We start from the raw sequence: 18,563 nt of genomic DNA on the forward strand, positions 1-18,563 counted from the left end.
CAGTGGAAGAACAACAGAGAGACAACTCAGGGTTTTATTACATCCACTGTAATTTCTTATAGATGACTATTATCTGTTTAGTTGATGAAGCAGAGAAAAAAAAGCTATGATATCATAAGACGTCATAAAACAGCAATGTCTATACCTTAGTCCGTATGTCTCCTAAGAGCTGAGAGCAGTCAATTTTTAAAGAGAGAAATTGAAAATAATGAAGAACATTTTGCTAAACAGCACAGTGAACTTGGCATTAACAATGTCCATGCATAGAAACATTCAGTTTTATAACATACAGATACCAAAGAACTGTATATTTTCAGGTTTTATCTTTAATCTTGTCAGTATCCTTTAAAAAAGAAACACCTAACCTACAAAAACATTTCTATCAACAGTTTCCCAAAGAAACTCAAAATATTCTTACTATTTATAGCCTTTTTGCCATTTCTAAATTTGGTTTGGTAGTTGAAAATTTTACATAAAGTTGACAGTTACATCAGTGCTATGCAAATAATAAAAGTAGAATTAAGTAAGAGTACTAACATTGTTATCATCACATGATGATATGCAATAAGTCACAGCTATTACCAATGAATTTTTTTATATTTATTTATTTATTACGTGTACAATATTCTGTCTGTGTGTATGCCTGCTGACCAGAAGAGGGCGCCAGATCTCATTATGGATGGTTGTGAGCCACCATGTGGTTGCTGGGAATTGAACTCAGGACCTTTGGAAGAGCAGGCAATGCTCTTAACCTCTGAGCCATCTTTCCAGCCCACCAATGAATATTTTTAAAGTATGTCTTTGACACCTACAGTCAAAAAAATCTACAGTCAAATATATATTTTTTTAAGGCAAACATTGGACTTCTAAATTTCAAAATAAAGCTGAAGGGCACAGGGTGCCAGCTTAGTGCTGCTTGCCTGGGATGCACAGGCTCCTGCACCAGACGGAACTAATTTCCAGGCAGAAATTCAGCATAAACAAGGTTGAGTTCAGTGCCAGTACCAATCCAAATACCCAACTCTCAAGGAGAAAACAAAGAAATACTCTGAAACAGAGGATTACTGGCATCATTATTTGAGTCACCTCGTTTTCAGTGCTAACAACTGAACTTTTTTTGTGCATGTGAGGTCAGCCCACTACCATTCAGCTACACCCCTAACTGTAAGCCATAACTTGAAAGAGTCATACTGGACTGACTATGGAAGTTAACCAAATAAACAACAACTATCATTTCAAGTCTTCATAATTCATATTTTTACATTATGTATGTACACAACAGTATATTTACATTTGTGTATATACATATGGTACAAAGCATTCTTCCTACAATTACCCCAATTCTGTAGTGTTTTTTAATATGTGGAGCATAAAGAACCAAAGAAGCATCTTAAATAAATAATCATTCCAGGAATGGTGGTATGTTTCTTTAATTCCAGGACTCAGGAGGCCAAGGCAGGTGGAGTTCTATGAGTTCAAGGTCAGCAGGGTCTACATAGAGAGTTCCCAGACAGCCAAGACTGCATAGTGAAACCCTGTCTCCAAAACAAAGCAAACCCCTACAAACTCAAGGTGAAGATTACCTTGAAATTACATGTTTGTAAGTATATATACAAATATACCGATCTATTTGTCATACAGTCAGTACACTACAGTGCTCTAAACATGATAGTATTATTATTATTATTAAAAACATCAAGATTTTTTGTTCATGACATCCAGTTAAGATTGCTTGATCTGGCCTAAAATTCAGAATATTAGTAAGGACTGATCACTAATGTATGTACTACTTGGCTACTTATACTGCCTCCACTTTGTCTTCTTAGGTTTATTCTAGAATTTCTCATCCCTTCTCCCATACAGTGGATGGCTCTCTCACAAACTAGCTTTGAATAGGAACATTTATAAGAACAGAAAAATGGAGAAAAGTACCAAGGCATCAGCTACCGCTTCCTCCACGTCGGAGCCTGTGTTTAGGACTCGCATGGCACTAACGGAGGATGACAACCGGCTTGACTGGCTGATCCCATATCCCGGACCTATTGACCAGAGAAAGAAGGAAAGCAGCTTTTAAACAGTCACAGATGTCATAGTGCAAGGGTGAGGGTGGGATTCAACTCTCACTAAGGGGAAAGAAAAAAAACCAATGGGACAAAGCATTTTAAAAGCAATACTGTATTTTTTCTGGGCACAATGAGGTTTTGGTCAAGTAAAAGGGAAAAAGCAATCAAAATTATTAACAAGTGAGAAACAAATGTAAAGAACCACTGTTTACTTGGTAGAACAGGGAGACGATGGCTCTGCCAATACAAACAAGGCTCTCCAAATAAAGTGAACCATAACTAACCCACAACTATGAAGTCACACAGGCAACTCACCACAAGAAAAGCTCTAATTATAATCTCTCCTTCAGGATAAGCGATTTTATTCTTTAGATGAAACAGACTGTTCAATAACCATTAAGTGACTACTATGTGCCCAATGGTCTGACACGTATAGACAAACTAGAGATGAATTCTCACCTGCCCACCAACTGTTTTATATACTTCTGTTTACAATTAAAACACTTCATCCACCATTTTGGTTTTTTTTTTTTAAACACACATATATAATAAAGATGAAGTACATAACTGAGAACATAAAACAATTCTATATTTAAAAAATGACAGTTATACCAAAGGGGGAAAAAAAGAGAGGAAGAAACAAACAAAAAACAACGCCCTCCGGCAGTTAGAAAAATGCTAAGGGAGAATAGTTACTTTGGGGGGGAAATAAGTGATTTATTCTCTAGTAAATGAAATTTAAATAACACAAATTAACTTTAAAAATGAATACTATGTGATAAAAACAGAAAAAGACAAGCTCTGAGATGAATGCAGAGATGATAGTGAAAATGTACTCATCCTTCACCTGAGGCCCCATACACATCGGGGGCGTAGAGGGCACCAGTGGATCTGGAATGGTGTCTGGAGGCTGGAATAACAGGACCATACAAACCTCATCTATCACCACAGAAACAAGGAATAGTGGCAGCACTACTGTCAGGCAAGGAGAGTCAGTTAACAGTGGTGTCACTCTTTATATTTAATGATCAGAGTATTGCCACATATGGCAACTGAACATTAACTAGAACTGCAAGATCAAATACAAATTATACCTAAGTGGACAGACACAGGCCTGTAGGAGACAAAGAAGGCAAGTATTCAAATGGAGGGAAATGTCAAAAGTACAAGCATGAAAACAAAACAAAAACAAACACTTATAGTAAAAAAAAAACCACTATGGTAACTAATAATAATCTTATCTCTTTTATTCTCAACACCTAGTGAGAGCTATTATTCCAATTGTATAGGTCTGAATTTTTGTGACCTTCCATACATATGTTGAAATCCTGACCCCAAGTGTTAAAAGGTAGGTGGTGCCCCCAAGAGGCAATCTGGTCATGACAGCAAGGTACTCATACAGGAGACTCCATAGAGCAAAGCAGTTCCTTCTACAGAGTACACTACCACAAGATCCATGAGGCAGAAGGGCCCTCAGCAGACACTGAATGGTACCTTCATCTTGGGCATCTAAGCCTCCAGAACAGTGAGATTAAATCCTGGTCACTTAAAAGTACTGAGTCTATAGCATGTTAGATAGGCAGGTAGACTAAGACGGACGGGGAATCGAGCACAAAGGCTGATTAATGTGGTGAAAACCACACCAATAAGTGATATAGTTCAGTACCTATAGTTCTTCAAGACTTTTGTTTTCAGTACTCATTTACTTCACTTACATTAATGCATATTTCATTCATTATGGTGCACAGACTATTAGTTCTGCATTTGGTAATGAACTATTGAAAAATGGAAGCTTATGTGTATCAAAAAAGTATCAATAAAACTCCTTAAAAATCTTTAATGAATCTCCCTAAATATCACTTTACAACCTAAACTTACCATACTTTTCACTTTAGATTCTCTGTTCAGATTTTGACAGCACATGAAGCTGATTCTTGTCTTACATCCAGAAATAAACAACCACATAAATCATTTTTATGTTTAATGAAATATCTAGCTTTCATTTTAAGTTCATCCTCCTCAGCTATATTAGTGAGAGCTGTCAACTACTTTTGTAAGAGGAATCACTTTTGCCTTTCCTACAGGACAGCCTTCATAAACAGTAAATTCAACAAAAAGACTGAGGGAAAGAAGGATTAGATAGAATAGAGCACACACAGATGGCTAGTAAGTACTGAGAGTACTCAGAAGCCAGCAGACAACTCTACTCCCCAATTTTAATATTATGTAAGGGAACAGTGTAAGATGGTGAGGAAATATCTGAGCCATGATATGGAAATGCTTCGTGGCTCAAAATCTTTGAAAACTTTTCAGGAGTCAACAGTCCCTTTGGTCCAAGACAATACATAGGCAGTAGCACACCGGTGGCTACAATACAGGTAAGTAAGGTATCACACATATGGGCAGAGTTTATATAAGTAAGAGTTATCACGTGTGTGGCTACAATATATATAAGAGGTATCATGCACATGGCTATAATACAGAACACTTTCCTTTGAATCTTGGTTCCTGAAAAAAATGAAAATGAAAGGGGTGAGTTCTAGAGAAGTGTGACTTTGTTCAGCTTTGACGTCTTGTGTTTTCAAATCTTCATACTGGCCTTGTAACATGGGGACTATGTGACAAGCTATAGAATCCATGTGTTGAGTATAATTATTCAAAGTCACAGAGGACAAAGGATTCTAACAAGTCAGCATGTGTAGGAAGACTACAGGGTATAAAGAAAACTGGAACGGTGAGGACAGCATAACTTTGGATTTTTACACCTGGGAAACAAACAGGCTCCTGAAACTGGGACTCAGCAAATGCCACCACAGGGGCTGCTGAGTAGCACTTTCATGTAGATAAAAGAATTCTGATAAAGAAGTATTCCTGAAAACTGACCTAGGGATTGAAAAAAAAAACTTTTAGTAAAGTTGATTAAAAGATTTTAGCATCTTTATTCCAAATAGAAAGCTTCTTGAGAATCAAGAAATGCTGCTCATAACAATAAATCTAAATAACTTGTCAGAAGCTTTAAAATTAATCTAGAATATTAAAGGCCTATCTAGGCATGGTGGCATAATCCTGTAACTCCAGGACTCAGGAAAATAAGGCAGGAGGATCAGGTGATTAAAGCTAGCCTATAGGTCAGCCTGAGCTATATAAGGTGGTCCAAAAGGCATCTTTCCTTAACACTTTTCTGTGTTAAGAGAGGAAGACAGAGTTCAGTAGCAGGGCTCTTATCTAGAATGTGGAGGCCACATTCAATTCCCAGTACTATACATTTCTTTAAAAAACAGAATTATTAACCATGGTTACCATTTTTATTTTGTTGTTCTTGTTTTTCAAAGAGTATCTTGCTATGTTATAGGCTGGCCTCAGACTCCCAGTGCCTATGCCTCTCTTACTGCAGGGATTACAGGTGAGTCACTGTGCCCAACTAACCATGCTCAACATCTTTTCCCCTTCCTCCCTCCCTTCCTTTCCTTTCCTTTCCTTTCTCTGTCACTTTTTGTTTAGTTTTCTGACATTTTATTTAATTTTACATGTATGAATGTTTGCCTGAATATATGTCTATGCATCATGTGTGTACCTGGTACCCTTGCTGGCCAGAAAGGTGCTGGAGCCCTGGAACTGGAGTTAGTTATGAGTCACCAAGTAGGTTCTAGGAGCTGGAGGAAAAGCCAGTACCCTAACCTCTGACCATCTCTTCAGCCCCATGCTTACCTTTATTTTTTTTTTTAAACTGAAGTATTTGGCTATGTATTTCCTGCACTCTTATTGTGCAAGCTTAAAATGTGCAGGAAAACATTTCCTTTCATTACAGTAACAGCATTATATAAATGCACACACCATTAAAGTCTGAGCACCTGGACACCAGAGTTAACGCTCTGTTTGCTGGGGAAGCCAAGGGAGAAAATGAACACTCACAGCATGGTGACTGAATGGTGGTGGCCATGGTAACTGAACACCTGCAGTGGGCCCAGTACCGCCTTTCAAGTATTCTGTTATTGTACACAAACTTCCAAACATTCCTAACTTTTACACTATTATTACACTATTACCCTTACTTTACAGAAAAGGAGATTAGGCATGAAAAGGGTACAGAGAGAAATTTTAAACATTCTTAAAGCAAAATACTCTGCTTCTCCAGTAATCCTGGAAAAATTAAAGTCTTAAAAATCGATTAATACATTTATAATGGTGGCAAATATGTATTATAATCAAAGGTACAAGACAAACTATAAACAGAAATAAGTTTCATTTCAGTGACATCTAAAGGCAATTAAACTATAAATACTATAAAAAGTCAATTTCTTCCTATGATGAGGAGTTAACATGTTATTTTGTAGCTGTTTTTCTAGAAGAGTACATAAAAAAATCAAAGTTGAAGTGATTTTTTTCTGTTTAAAAGTAATAAAATTTATTTAAACAAACTAGTCCATACTTCACTTGTAAGTAAATATTTAATATTTAAAATGTTTTAATTCTCCAAGTTTTAAATTCAATCTTCTTTTTTTTAAATTTTCTTAGAGAGAAGTATGTAGGTCAGGTTGGTCTGATGATCTTGACTCAACCTTCCTACTGCAGAAATTAAATTCGATATTCTGAGTCTATATATATGTGACACTGACTTGATTATGATAGAAATCCATTTATATAATGATTGACGTGCTCGTTTAAGGTAAGTTACAAAGGCCAGATGCATTACTCAATATATTCAATCCTATTCTCTCGGCAACATGGCAGAGCACAGATACAATTGAAGAGCACAAATTCTAGGAATATGGACGTTTCCAGACGGTGACAGCTCACTCACTGGGAAAGCAGTGTGCCTCACACCTGCTCAGACTTACCCAGGGGCTGGAAAGAACGGACTGGGCTTGTGTCCCTGCTGCTCTCTCTGCTAGCTTCCCGGCTACAGCCTTGACTCACACTCGGGCGAGGAATCCGACTGCTTCGGGCTGACATAAAACAGGAGTAGAAACATAGCAAGGGGAAGCAGAAGGCAGGATTTAGGCTTTCCAAACTTAGCTTCATTTTATTCAAGGACTCTTTAATAACAAATTTGTTTTGGGATTAAATATGAATTACTCTTTTACTCTTTTCTTTTTTGAGACCAGATATCTGGACCCATAAGTCCAGACGAGTCTCAAACTCACTATGGACCTTTCAATTCATATGTCTTTTTTTCACTCCTTATGAATAAAAACATGAAATACAAATACAAGAAATAAAAAGGTACCAGAAAAATCTGAGTACTGATAAAGAATCTAGACTGGGCAGTAGTGATGTAGCCCTTTAATCCCAGCACTCAGGAGGCAGAGGCAGGTGGAATTCTGAGTTCGAGGCCAACCAAGTCTACAGATAGAGTTCAATACAGTCAAGGCTACACAGATAAACACTATTTGGAAAAACCAGGAAAAAAAAAAAGAATAGGAAGAATCTAAAATAATGTCTGGAAAGCAAATGAAGCAAGTTAGTGAGGATGAAATTCCAAAGGACTTTTTTTTCCCTTCGGGTTTTTCAATACAAAGTTTCTCTGTGTAACAGCCCTGACTGTTCTTGAACTAGCTCTTGTAGACCAGGCTGGACTCTCAGAGATCTCTCAGAGATCCACCCGCCTCTGCCTCCTGAGTGCTGGGATTAAAGGTGTGCACCAGCATCCAGCAAATAAAGACATTCTTAAGTAGTGACAAATACCCAGACTCTTAAACATAATTTCTGAGGAATTTAATTGAGAAAAGTTTATGAGGCAAAGCAAAAGAGTAAATGAAGAAAAAATGAGATGACGCAAGGATGAGTTGACCTAGTCCAGAAAAGAGTGACAGCCACCGCTCACACAGAGCAGTGACAGCTGTGACAGAGGACCAGGCCACCGCTCACACAGAGCAGAAGCAACTCAAGGCACAAAGCTCTACCCACCACAAGTCCTTAATGAGAAGACAATGTCACTAAGGACAGAAGAAGAAAATATGGCTCTCTTATAAAAGTTTGAAAAAAAGACAAAAAGTCATAAATTGTAGGGAGAACATTTAGGGAGGCCTCACTGCAGATCACAGCATCCAGATGTGGCCTGACCTGAGCGACTGGAGGGCTCTGAGCACACAGTGCAGCAGGAGTGTCCCTTCCCACACTCTTCAACACTCAGCACTCAGTATACTCTTAGAAAGAGGTGGGTCATGGCAGACTGTGTCCTGGTGACAAACTTTACTCCTAACAAAATAAATGTTTTATAACTTTTCATTTTTGTCGTTTAAAATAATTTGTAAGAGATTGAGTCTTTCAAGCCCAGGCCAACTTGAAATTCACTATACTTCTGGCTCTGCCCCAGGATCAGTCACTATGACCGACAGTTCACAATTTTATGGATGGTGGGAACCAAATTCAGATCCTATGAAAGAGCAGCAAGTGCTCTTACCCATTGAGCATGTCTCGACGTTAAAGTCATCTTATTAAGCAAAACTTGCTTGTGAATGAAAATGTATTAACACCGAATATCATAAAAGTTAGACTAGCAAGATGCCTCAGGTAATTCCTGCCAAGACTCATCACTTAAGTTTGATCCCTGGAACAGGTGGAAACAGAGAATGACTCCTGTAAGTTGCCCTCTGGCCTCCAAGTATGCTTGTGTGTGTGCAAGTGTGAGCACATTTCAAGATCCAATTTGTACCCGACATTTCAGCAACCTAGACTTTAATTCTCCTGGAACTTTCAAGAAAGTCAAAGGTGGCACTCACACAGAAAGTCTTACCTACTGAAAGCCTAGATGGGCTGGCCTCTCTGCTGCAGCCCTGGCTCCTTGGGATCTTGCTTCTCTTCTGAGCTGAAGCCGAATTGACCAGGACCCGTTGAGCACCAGAGCTCACAGTAGAGAGGGCTGTTGTGGTTAGAACTCTTCCTGGAGACCCGGATCGGCTTCCAGCTACACAGGAAACACATAAAAATATGCAAATGTTGATGCCAAGGGAACTAGCAAAGATACAAGAAAATTGTGGTGTTATATCAGGTTCTAAGACCAAAGAAATGGATTGAGGAAGATTTATACACAAACAGTAAACTGCTGGGGAAAAATGGGCTGCGTCTACGAGCACTGGAGAATAAACTACTCAAGCATATGTGTGATAATGGCAATACTACTGGGACTTTAAAGACAAACAGTAAAAAGATCCTCAGAGCAATCCAATATTTGACACTGTGTTTGATAAGAGTTAAGATGTTTTGTGGAGGCCGGGCAGCTGATGGTGCACACCTTTAATCCCAGCACTCAGGAGGCAGAGGAAGGCAGATCTCTGTGAGTTCAAGGCCAGCCTTGTCTACAAGAGCTAGTTCCAGGACAGGCTAGCGAGAAACCCTGTGTCGAAAGAAAAAAAAAAAGATGTCTTATGGAAAACCACTACTTAAATTACTTTAAAAGGATGTAAACTCTTAATTCTATTACTACTATTATTTGTGTTGTGTACATAACAATGACAATTTGTTTTTTCTTAAAAGAATCTGCCTCATGAAGTATCTCTGGGCAAGGTCAGTTGGTGCTATTTGGTCAGAGAAGGTTTTTTTTTGTTTTTGTTTTTGCAGTGGGCAGTGATAAATACGGAGTCTCCTAAGTGTCCAAAGAGCTTAGAGTAAGTAACTGTTGAGTGCTCAGCTCTAAATGGGACTTCTCTCTTAAGATCCCCCACATACAGGGCTTGGAAAATACTGCAGAAGGCATTATGGAAAGAATGTAAGGGGTGGGGGAATTAGTGCTGTGAAATGTAGTTTGGGGACAGGACGTAACAACTATAATCAATAACTCACAGCAGCGTGGGTCACCTACACTTGATCCACCCAGTGAATAGCCGAGCATGGATGGAGGAAGGGCTCACGAAGCCCCACCCACATCTGAAGAGTTGGTAGTTTCAGTTACTGGGGAAGGAAGAGTTAATTTTCTTTCCCCTTGGTGTGGCCCCTAGTAGGTCACCCCCTCACACACACATACATCCTTGTATATACTGGTAGCACTAACAGGACTCAGCTGGTTATGTTTTTTTAAAAGGACATGAAGGTGGAGGAGGAAGATAAAGAAGGACTAGGAAGAAAGGCAGGGGAGACTGTATGACCAAAATACGTAATATATAATGTATGAAATTGTCAAAGAACAAATAAAAGCACTAAGTTTAAATAAAATGTTGACAAAATTGGGCCAGCTGAGAAAGAGAAGTTTGTTTTTGCTATTTGAAGGCAGAGAGCTCTTGGTTGGCCATATTCTAAGACATGTAAGTACTAAGGGTAGACCAGAACTCCGAGAGAAATGTCAAAGAAGTCAGAGACATAGTCAGGGAGATATAGAGGGAGGGCCAGAAAAAGTCCCAGAGATCTGGGTATGGACTAAGCAATGTTAAGAAATGCAATGTTAGTTAGAAATGCATTCTTGACTAGCTTAAGTTGCTCTAGAATATGAAGCGATCTCCCTGCTTCTAACTCACAAGTGATAGGATTGTAGACATGTACAACCATACTCAGGAAGAAACCCATTTTTAAACTAGAAACACACAGGATACCTTTTAAAGGATGATTTTGTTGACTTTGTGTGTAAAAAATGTGAATAAAAAAATGGATCAGATAGCTCAAAGTTACAACAATCTAACTGAACGGCAAAATTACAGAGAAGTTAAACTTGCATTTAAATAAACCTTCAGGGAAACGTTTTCTCTTTGTTATCCATGTTTACTACACTATAACAGTCACTGCTCACCCTGCACAATCTTTCTCAACTGGGCCTCATTTCCAACCAGCAGATTCAAGACTCAAATGCCAATGGAAACGAGCACTGGCTGTCAAAAATGGCACCGTGTACAAGGCAGGTATTTCAGAGGGCTATCTCATCTTCCTTATAGAGGATGCTGTTTTAAATTATTGCCAGCTGTATTAAAGTAACTTTAACGAGTTTTTGGGAACTTTCAAAAATAAAAGTTTTAAAAGCTTCTGATTGTGCTAGTCTCTGCAGGCTAACAAACATGAACAAGCTAGATGTGGTCTGCTGTGATCATCATTGTTGTGTTTTCTTGGTGTGGTTTGATTAGCCCAATTCATACTCTCAGTTAGTTCTTAAATGTTATCAGCACACGCATATATATTCCATTGGGGATAGCAATATTATCAAATGAAGCAGCCGCGCTTCCTGTGATGTCAACAATGTACTTATTGAGTAGAAGGGGAGATTACTCGTCTACTTTTAAATGATCATTGTTCAAAAAGTTTCAGGATGTTGCAGGTGAAGAATCTTCAAATCTGGTTTCTTTCTCCTTTGAAGGATAGTGGAGGCATCTGTTTTCTCCATGCAATATCTAAATTAAACATACACACAAAACACCCAAACACCCAACATGCCACAAACTCACAATGCAAAATAGGCCAATGGAAGTTATGAGAAAACTTGCAATGATATAGAAACTATAACGAACTGAGCACATACAGTATGAATTCTGTTAAAACCAGTAATAAGTTTGTGTGGGTGAAGGTACTTGTAAGGAAGACTAGAGAACTCCTTGAAATTTGGGTCTATTCAGCAGACAGGAAGAGTGCAGTTTAGAAGCATAGTGACCGCTCTTTCTATTTTGCATTTACTGAATTGATTAAAAGTATGCAAGTTCACTCTCTAGATATTTAAACACACTCATGCCTTCTCCTTAAGGGATGACATTGGCATTACATTCCATGTAAGTACTACCCTCTCTTTCCCCAAAAGACTGGGATATTCCCAGCACTGAAAACTAGAAATCATTTATACTTAAAATAAAATACTGAGGCTCTTTCTCTAGTAGAGTCACCAAAGAATCGAAGAAAAAGGCATGTTCACCCCAGAAAATACTATGGAACAGAAATGGCCGAGACAGAAAACTTGAAGTTGGATAACTATTTTTTTGTGTTGCTGAATTTCAAAATGTTACTATAGGTTCCCCCTACACTTTTTTTAAAAATATTTATATCTGTAGAGTCAACTTGGATAATTTAATATTAGGGCTTTCATGATATTAGGAAGGCAGGTCAAATAGAACTTATGATTAGCAGTTTTTGCTTCAGTACAATCACAGAATGGTAGAATATTATCTAATAGGAATTTCTGCTGAATAGAACTTATTCTTGTTAATGAAAATAGGTGACCAAACAACAGGTGCACACATAAAGTCTATAGATTCTTACCACCAATGGTATTAGCAGATTGTGATCCTGAACAAGTGTAAAGGCAGAATTAGGGTAGGGTTATAATCCACGAAGAGGGGAGGAGCAGTTTTAAAATGGATGGCAGATGAAAATAACAAAGCTTTAGTCACTTCTCAGGAAAAAAACAAACCTAACACAAAAAAGAGCAAACTTTTAAAAAAATTGCATAGCACAAATGTCTGTCACATAAGCAGCACACTGAACGGGTTCCAGCTGACAAGCATGTACAAAGCAGATGACACAAAACGCAAACGTAATGTACATTCTTCAGCTTGTCCATTATGGGAGTCCTAAATCTAAGTCGTTAAATGTTTACAATTTTCTTATTTAAACATTTAATTGAAAATTAGATATAGGAACAAATATCATATCTTACAGCTGAAGAAAAAAGAAGATGAAAAAGCTACAAATTTAATTTTTCTTAAGATTCACAGAAAAGCAAGAGGTGGGGGAAGGGAGAAAGCTGCTGACAGGCTGTACATCGTCTGTACACAACCAGTCACTACCAACAAAGCGAGGACACAGTTCTTTCTTAAAGTCAATCTAGAAGTTTCTCCATTAGGTCTGCTTTCACTTATTCTGTGAACCTGGACACACCTGCTTTGATCCAAGAGATTCTCTATTTTTCCCTGGATGGTTAATACAGAACCATGCAACCCCTCATGGATCACTACAACAGAGTGAAGATGAGGTTACAAAAATACTCCTATGTAAATGTATTGTGAAGAGACTCGCACACATATCACATACCTTTTTAACAAAGAATCTGAAATGGACACATACTCATTCAAATAAATAAGCAAGCAAACAAATAAAATCTTTCTAATATGATCTAAAATCTGAATGATTTTATAGTGGAAATGTCTTAGGATCTTAAAATCCTATGAGGTTTCACAAGTCAAATGTAAATTAATTCTGTTTTTCATTGGGGATTTTAAGTTGTAATGATTGAAAAGGAGGGTCGCAACAAAGGCCAAGAAGTCAGAAAATTATCTCACAATTGAGTTTTATCCTTAAATCCCGGTCATGGACAACTTGTGATTGATTATCTTTATGTTTTAAACATTCTAATTTCTGTGCTTATTTCTGTTTCATGAGGGTAGTAAGAATATCAAGTTATAGAAATGTGTAACAGCGACATGAATTTCAGTTTTTATTTTATTATGAATAATAACAAGGACAGTCTGTATTTTTATTTTTGGTCTGTCTGTCTATCTATCTATCTATCTATCTATCTATCTATCTATCTATCTATCTATCTATCCTATCTAATATGTACTGGTGTTTTGCCTATATATACTCTAGTGTGAATGTATGGATCCCCTGGATCTGGAGTTACAGACAGTTGTCAGCTGCCATGTGGTGCTAGGAATTGAACCTAAGTCCTCTGAAAGAACAGTCAGTGTTCTTAACTTGCTGAACTGTCTTTCTAGTCCAACAAGGACAATTTTATCAGGTAACAGTCATAGCATTTACTCTTAGATAGACACTGTTTTAATTGCATTAAATAAGCTTTATCATTTGATGCTCATGACAGTCCCATTACCCTCTACTTTTTACGGGTATGTAATGATATTTCATTTGTATTTTAATAAATAAAACTTGCCTGAAGTTCAGAGAGTAAATCAGCACTACAGACCTGGCAGTGGTGACACACACCTTTAACACCAGTAGCCATGCTAGTTTGCTATAGAAACAGGCAGTAGTGATGCACGCTACTAGGGAGATTCCTGGATGCAGGATCACCATTTCGGACTGAGGCAGAGGTAAGAGCCAGTGGCTGGCTGTTTTGCTTTTCTGTCCTTCAGGTTGAACCCCAATTTCTGTCTCGGGGTTTTTATTAATTGTGCTAAACTGGTAGGTACAGAGGAATACAGTAACTTTAACCTAGAAGAGCCAGAACTCCATCTTGGGCAATATAGCTCCAGTTTTCAAACGTTACTAAAGCACAGACCATTCAGTGATCAGATTTAGTAGGTCTGTAGCGGTACATGAGACCCTGTATTTCTAACAAGTTCCCAGGCTGTACTGATGTTGGTCTGGGCAGCACACAAGGAGAAGGGAAGCTACACTGCTAATTAATGTACTCTAAGAATCACTCCAAAAGCTCACAGACTCATGGGAGAATGTAGTATTATCATCTACTTTTGATTTGTCAGAGAAAAGCCATTGCCTTACAGGACGTGGGTCACTCTGGCTGTTTTTGAGTAGTCTTCACTTGAAAACAAATTATACTGGATCTCTCTGCTTATTTTAGGACTCATGAAGAAAGCTTCTGATATGAGTCTGCTGGACATTCTCAAGCTAGAAAGAGGTGGTGTTGTAACACATGTTCTCAAGGTGCCCTAGTGTCTCTCTGAGCCTTATTCTTTCCTCTGATCCCAAGAGCAAGCAGGTTATAAAACAAATAGGACATCTATATCCTGATAGTCATCGATAACCCATTCTTTTCAAAGACAATTAGTTAGGTTATACAGAAGAACATTACTCATTACTTCTTAGAAAAACTCCCTGATCTTCGAGAGAGTGCTGAGGACAAATTCTTGGTTAAGAGGGAGTGGATGGAAAAAATGATTTTCTGTTAAACATGGCACTATATTTGGAGTCCTTGCTTGAACATACAGAAACAGATTATTCATTTTAACCTAGTCCTAAAATTGTGCTTTTTAATTGTTCTTTTAAGGAACTCAGTGAGTAATGAAACAGTAAGAACATAAACCTCAAAAGTCACATGAAATTAACCAGACAGGGTTACTTCAGCCTATCTTCTCTCTCTCTCTATAAACGTCAGTATAGACTGCCCAAAACACTAACCAAATTTAAGACAATCGAACAAATTTTGGGGAGAATATGAAGATACTACTTATCTGTCTTTGCATAGCGTCTGCTGGACAGAAACAGATTTTACCTAATACTTAAAGATCACTTTGCCTCTAAAGGCACAATTTTCCACACAAGTTTCTGAGTAGAATGTGAACCCTGACTTTAAGGATTCGTGTTTAAAATATCTCCATGCAAACATCTGTATAGAAGATGAATGTTTTCTTTCTAAGTGGTGGAGGTCAATGATGTGGCCCTAATAACACAAACACAAGACAACACCCACTCAAAAAAATTCCCAAACATGCACAACAACTGACCCGAAACATTGAAAAAAAATACCTTCATTTTTGTCAGGTGATGATGAACCTAAAGTACAGAACAAGAACTCAGTATGTGGCTTGTCGCTTTTAAAACCAGCTTTGAATTTACCCACTGTTCATCTCCTAACAAGCAATATAAAGAAACACGTTCATCCCAGCAGACTGACAGACAGAGGGGCTGATGAGCAGTACATACGCTGAGACTGAGACACCATTTTTGTCCGGCTTCTTCCTCTAGAATCGGTCTTGGCATTCCCCACAGCAGCAAGTGGTGTAGAAAGCTTAGCTCTCACCCGACCTGAGGAATAAATATCAACAATTAAAATACTTCCCATAATAGTATTTAGTAATAAGAAAAGGAATCACCACTATTTTCAAAATTTTTCTAACTTCTGAAATAAGGTAGCCATTATTTACATGTTACACATCTCTTACAAATGTAAAAAACACAGTCTAGGGTCTGCTTTCTGAGATGGCACTTCACCTGGGCTTATCTGGAATTTCTTGCTTTGGAGAGTCTCCTGCCTTAGCTTCCAAATATCTGGGACTACAGCCTGTATTGCACCAAGCCCAGGAATATATTGCTTTATACATATTCCATATAAAAACTAAACTAAACTATAGAAGACTTTCACTCTTTGTTTTTTATTAATAATATAGTGGTTATAACTAATTATGTTGAACATGGTTGTATGTACCTTTAATCTCAGCACTTAGGAAGCAGAGGCAGCTGGATCTCTTTTGAAGTTCGAGGCAAGACTGGTCTACATAGTGAGACATTCAAAAGACAAAAAAAAACAAAACAAAATCCCCCAAAATTTCCAGTTCCTACGAAATGAAGATTGTTCTCAAATATACTCCATAGATTTAAATGGCCCCAAGCAATCGTTTTAACTGGCAGTGTACTTCTAAAGAGGTTGTGGAAGAGACGCCACAGCCAAGTAATCTTTTTAGATCAGACAGGCACCTATACACATGGCTGTGCTCACTCCTTTCTCCTGACCAACCATTTTACTAGGAGGGATTCAGGAAGTGGAGTATCTATAGCAGAGTACTTCCCAGATGCATTCCTTTCACATTTACCTACACTCATTCCCTCGGTAAAACCAGACTACAAATATCCTCACTATATTGCTAGAGTTTTGGGGGGAGGGAAGAGGGACAGGGAGTTTGATCCTGCTGGAACTCACTATGTAGATCAGGCTGGTCTGAAACTTGCTGAGATCGGCATGATTACAGACATGCGTCACTCCACCTGGCTATTTCTAGAGTTCTTGAACTAAAGAAAATATGTTCATCAAATTGTCTGTGTAAGCTGCCACTAGCACTAACCAGTAGCAGTACAATCTCTACTGCTAGGCACGCCAGTGCTCTCCAGAGACAGTATCAAACAGATACACAATAATGTTGCACACAGTTTAAAAAAATTAAGAGGCACAATTTGAAGGGAATTCTAAAATTCTGACTAGTCCAATATGACCGTACTCATAAGGAAAGAACATACTGAGGAACAGGACTTAAAAATGAAGGACTGGGTGAGGTCAGAAAAGGTGAAGGAGGCCAGAGTGAAGCAGAGGTAAAATCAGAGCATCATGGGCACAGTGCTGTCAACTACAAGGCCCAGGAGTCCACACTCAGACCTTCAGACTTTAGGAGCTCGCTCTGGGCTAGACAGAATGTCCTCAGAACTGAAAAGGAGTGCAGTGAGGCCTAGTGATTACTTCTGAATAAAGAATTCATCCACAATCTAGCCACATACTAATGGTATAAATTAAAAAGTGCTGAAGTAAGCTGCCATTCATGTCAAAGTTAGAGAAAAAACATCATGTTACAAGTCAAAGGTTTTAATGAGAAAGCCTTCAGGAAAGATAAATATAAAAATTGAGTTCTTTTCACTTCTACAAATTCAGAAGGAATGAATATTTTTTTCAGGTGAACTGACTCAGGAAAGAATATACAGCAAGTAGTTCTATTCTCAAACCCAATTTGAAAATTCCCTAGTCACTGATTCAAAATTAACAAGAGACAATTAAAAATAGATGGAATAAAAGTATTTGATGTCCAACGATAAAGCAGCATACCTACAAAGCAGAAATGACTTGGCATTAACTTTCTTAAAAGCAAAAATAAAAGGAAAGCATTTCTATTGTCATTACTGGGAAAAATGAAATTATATACAAGAGTTTATTAAACATGTTAAGCAATTATGTTTTCTAGTATGAGATGATCTAAGATATAAAGCAAAACTGCATGATGAAGAATTAGAAAAAAATTTACACACATGAACACAACCAAATGTGGGATGCAGAAGCTAGCACAGCTGCAAATGACCAAGGTCTGCAGTTCAATTAGCCTGTTGTAGTTTCAACAGGTAGTTAAGTCCTACCAATGAAAATAATGTGGCAGAGGTATTTGTGTTACTAACAAAATATTTACTTCTTACCATCTTCAGATGCTGTTCCTAAATAAGAGAAATAAAACAATATTTCAACAAATTCTGAAAATGCTACCTTATAATCCCCTCCCCCAAGATTCATCTGAAATGTGAAATCAGAGCATAACTTTTAGTCAGATAGGCTTTAGCCTTGAAAACATTCAAATGAGAAAAGAATAGCTCACACCAAAAAAAGTTAAAACCAGACAACTAAAAGTAGCAAATTTCTTTAGTTAACACTTCTGTATTTCATTCTTAAATTTTAAAAGGATGGAATAAATCTGAAAAATTAATGAATTACTTAAGAACAATTTAACTCTTTAGTTACTTTTCCTTGGAAATAAAGGTTTATATAGACTTTTCTAAAGCAGAAATATTTTGTGCTCATTTTCAAAAGATAGCCCATAAAGCAACTAGGAAAAACACAAACAAACAAACAAATGGTTAGTATAGAAATCAAATCCATGACCTAGGTTCCACTTGCCTATTTTTTTCACCAAAGCACACGCAAATTCAAAGACCCAACAGTTGTCCTTAGCTAATAACTGAGCAGAATTACTTACAATGTGTGTGAGATCTGCTGAAATGAGCAAGCACACCCATGAGAGCACACTAGTGCTACAGGGCAGGGGCGCACATGGCACACTTTAAAATGAGGGAGAGAACAGCAGTGAAGCCTCAAAAAGGTGGTTGATAAAAGAAAAATACTTTGATTAAAAAGTGATAAATTTCCTA

At 37.8% G+C, this 18,563-nt stretch overlaps 1 protein-coding gene across 40 annotated transcripts in view; it reads right to left on the reverse strand.

The window, feature by feature from the left end:
• Clasp2 (cytoplasmic linker associated protein 2) overlaps nucleotides 1–18,563 on the reverse strand; it is a 173,905-nt gene that overhangs the window by 54,667 nt on the left and 100,675 nt on the right. For 6 of the 40 annotated variants that reach the window (XM_085688945.2, XM_085688949.2, XM_085688972.2 and 3 more), the window contains 9 exons: nucleotides 17,838–17,855; nucleotides 15,591–15,692; nucleotides 15,414–15,440; nucleotides 12,231–12,257; nucleotides 8,800–8,970; nucleotides 6,902–7,009; nucleotides 2,911–2,973; nucleotides 1,933–2,039; nucleotides 146–169 (listed from right to left, as the gene is read on the reverse strand). In XM_085688945.2, the coding sequence (XP_085545071.1) occupies nucleotides 146–169; nucleotides 1,933–2,039; nucleotides 2,911–2,973; nucleotides 6,902–7,009; nucleotides 8,800–8,970; nucleotides 12,231–12,257; nucleotides 15,414–15,440; nucleotides 15,591–15,692; nucleotides 17,838–17,855 (647 nt within the window). The remainder of the gene's footprint in view (nucleotides 1–145; nucleotides 170–1,932; nucleotides 2,040–2,910; nucleotides 2,974–6,901; nucleotides 7,010–8,799; nucleotides 8,971–12,230; nucleotides 12,258–15,413; nucleotides 15,441–15,590; nucleotides 15,693–17,837; nucleotides 17,856–18,563) is intronic. The other 34 variants (XM_085688950.2, XM_085688958.2, XM_085688975.2 and 31 more) reach the window with 14 other exon arrangements.

Source organism: Myodes glareolus, chromosome 4, assembly GCF_982192425.1.
Source record: "Myodes glareolus chromosome 4, mMyoGla1.1, whole genome shotgun sequence".
In the NCBI taxonomy this organism is placed as follows: domain Eukaryota; kingdom Metazoa; phylum Chordata; class Mammalia; order Rodentia; family Cricetidae; genus Myodes; species Myodes glareolus.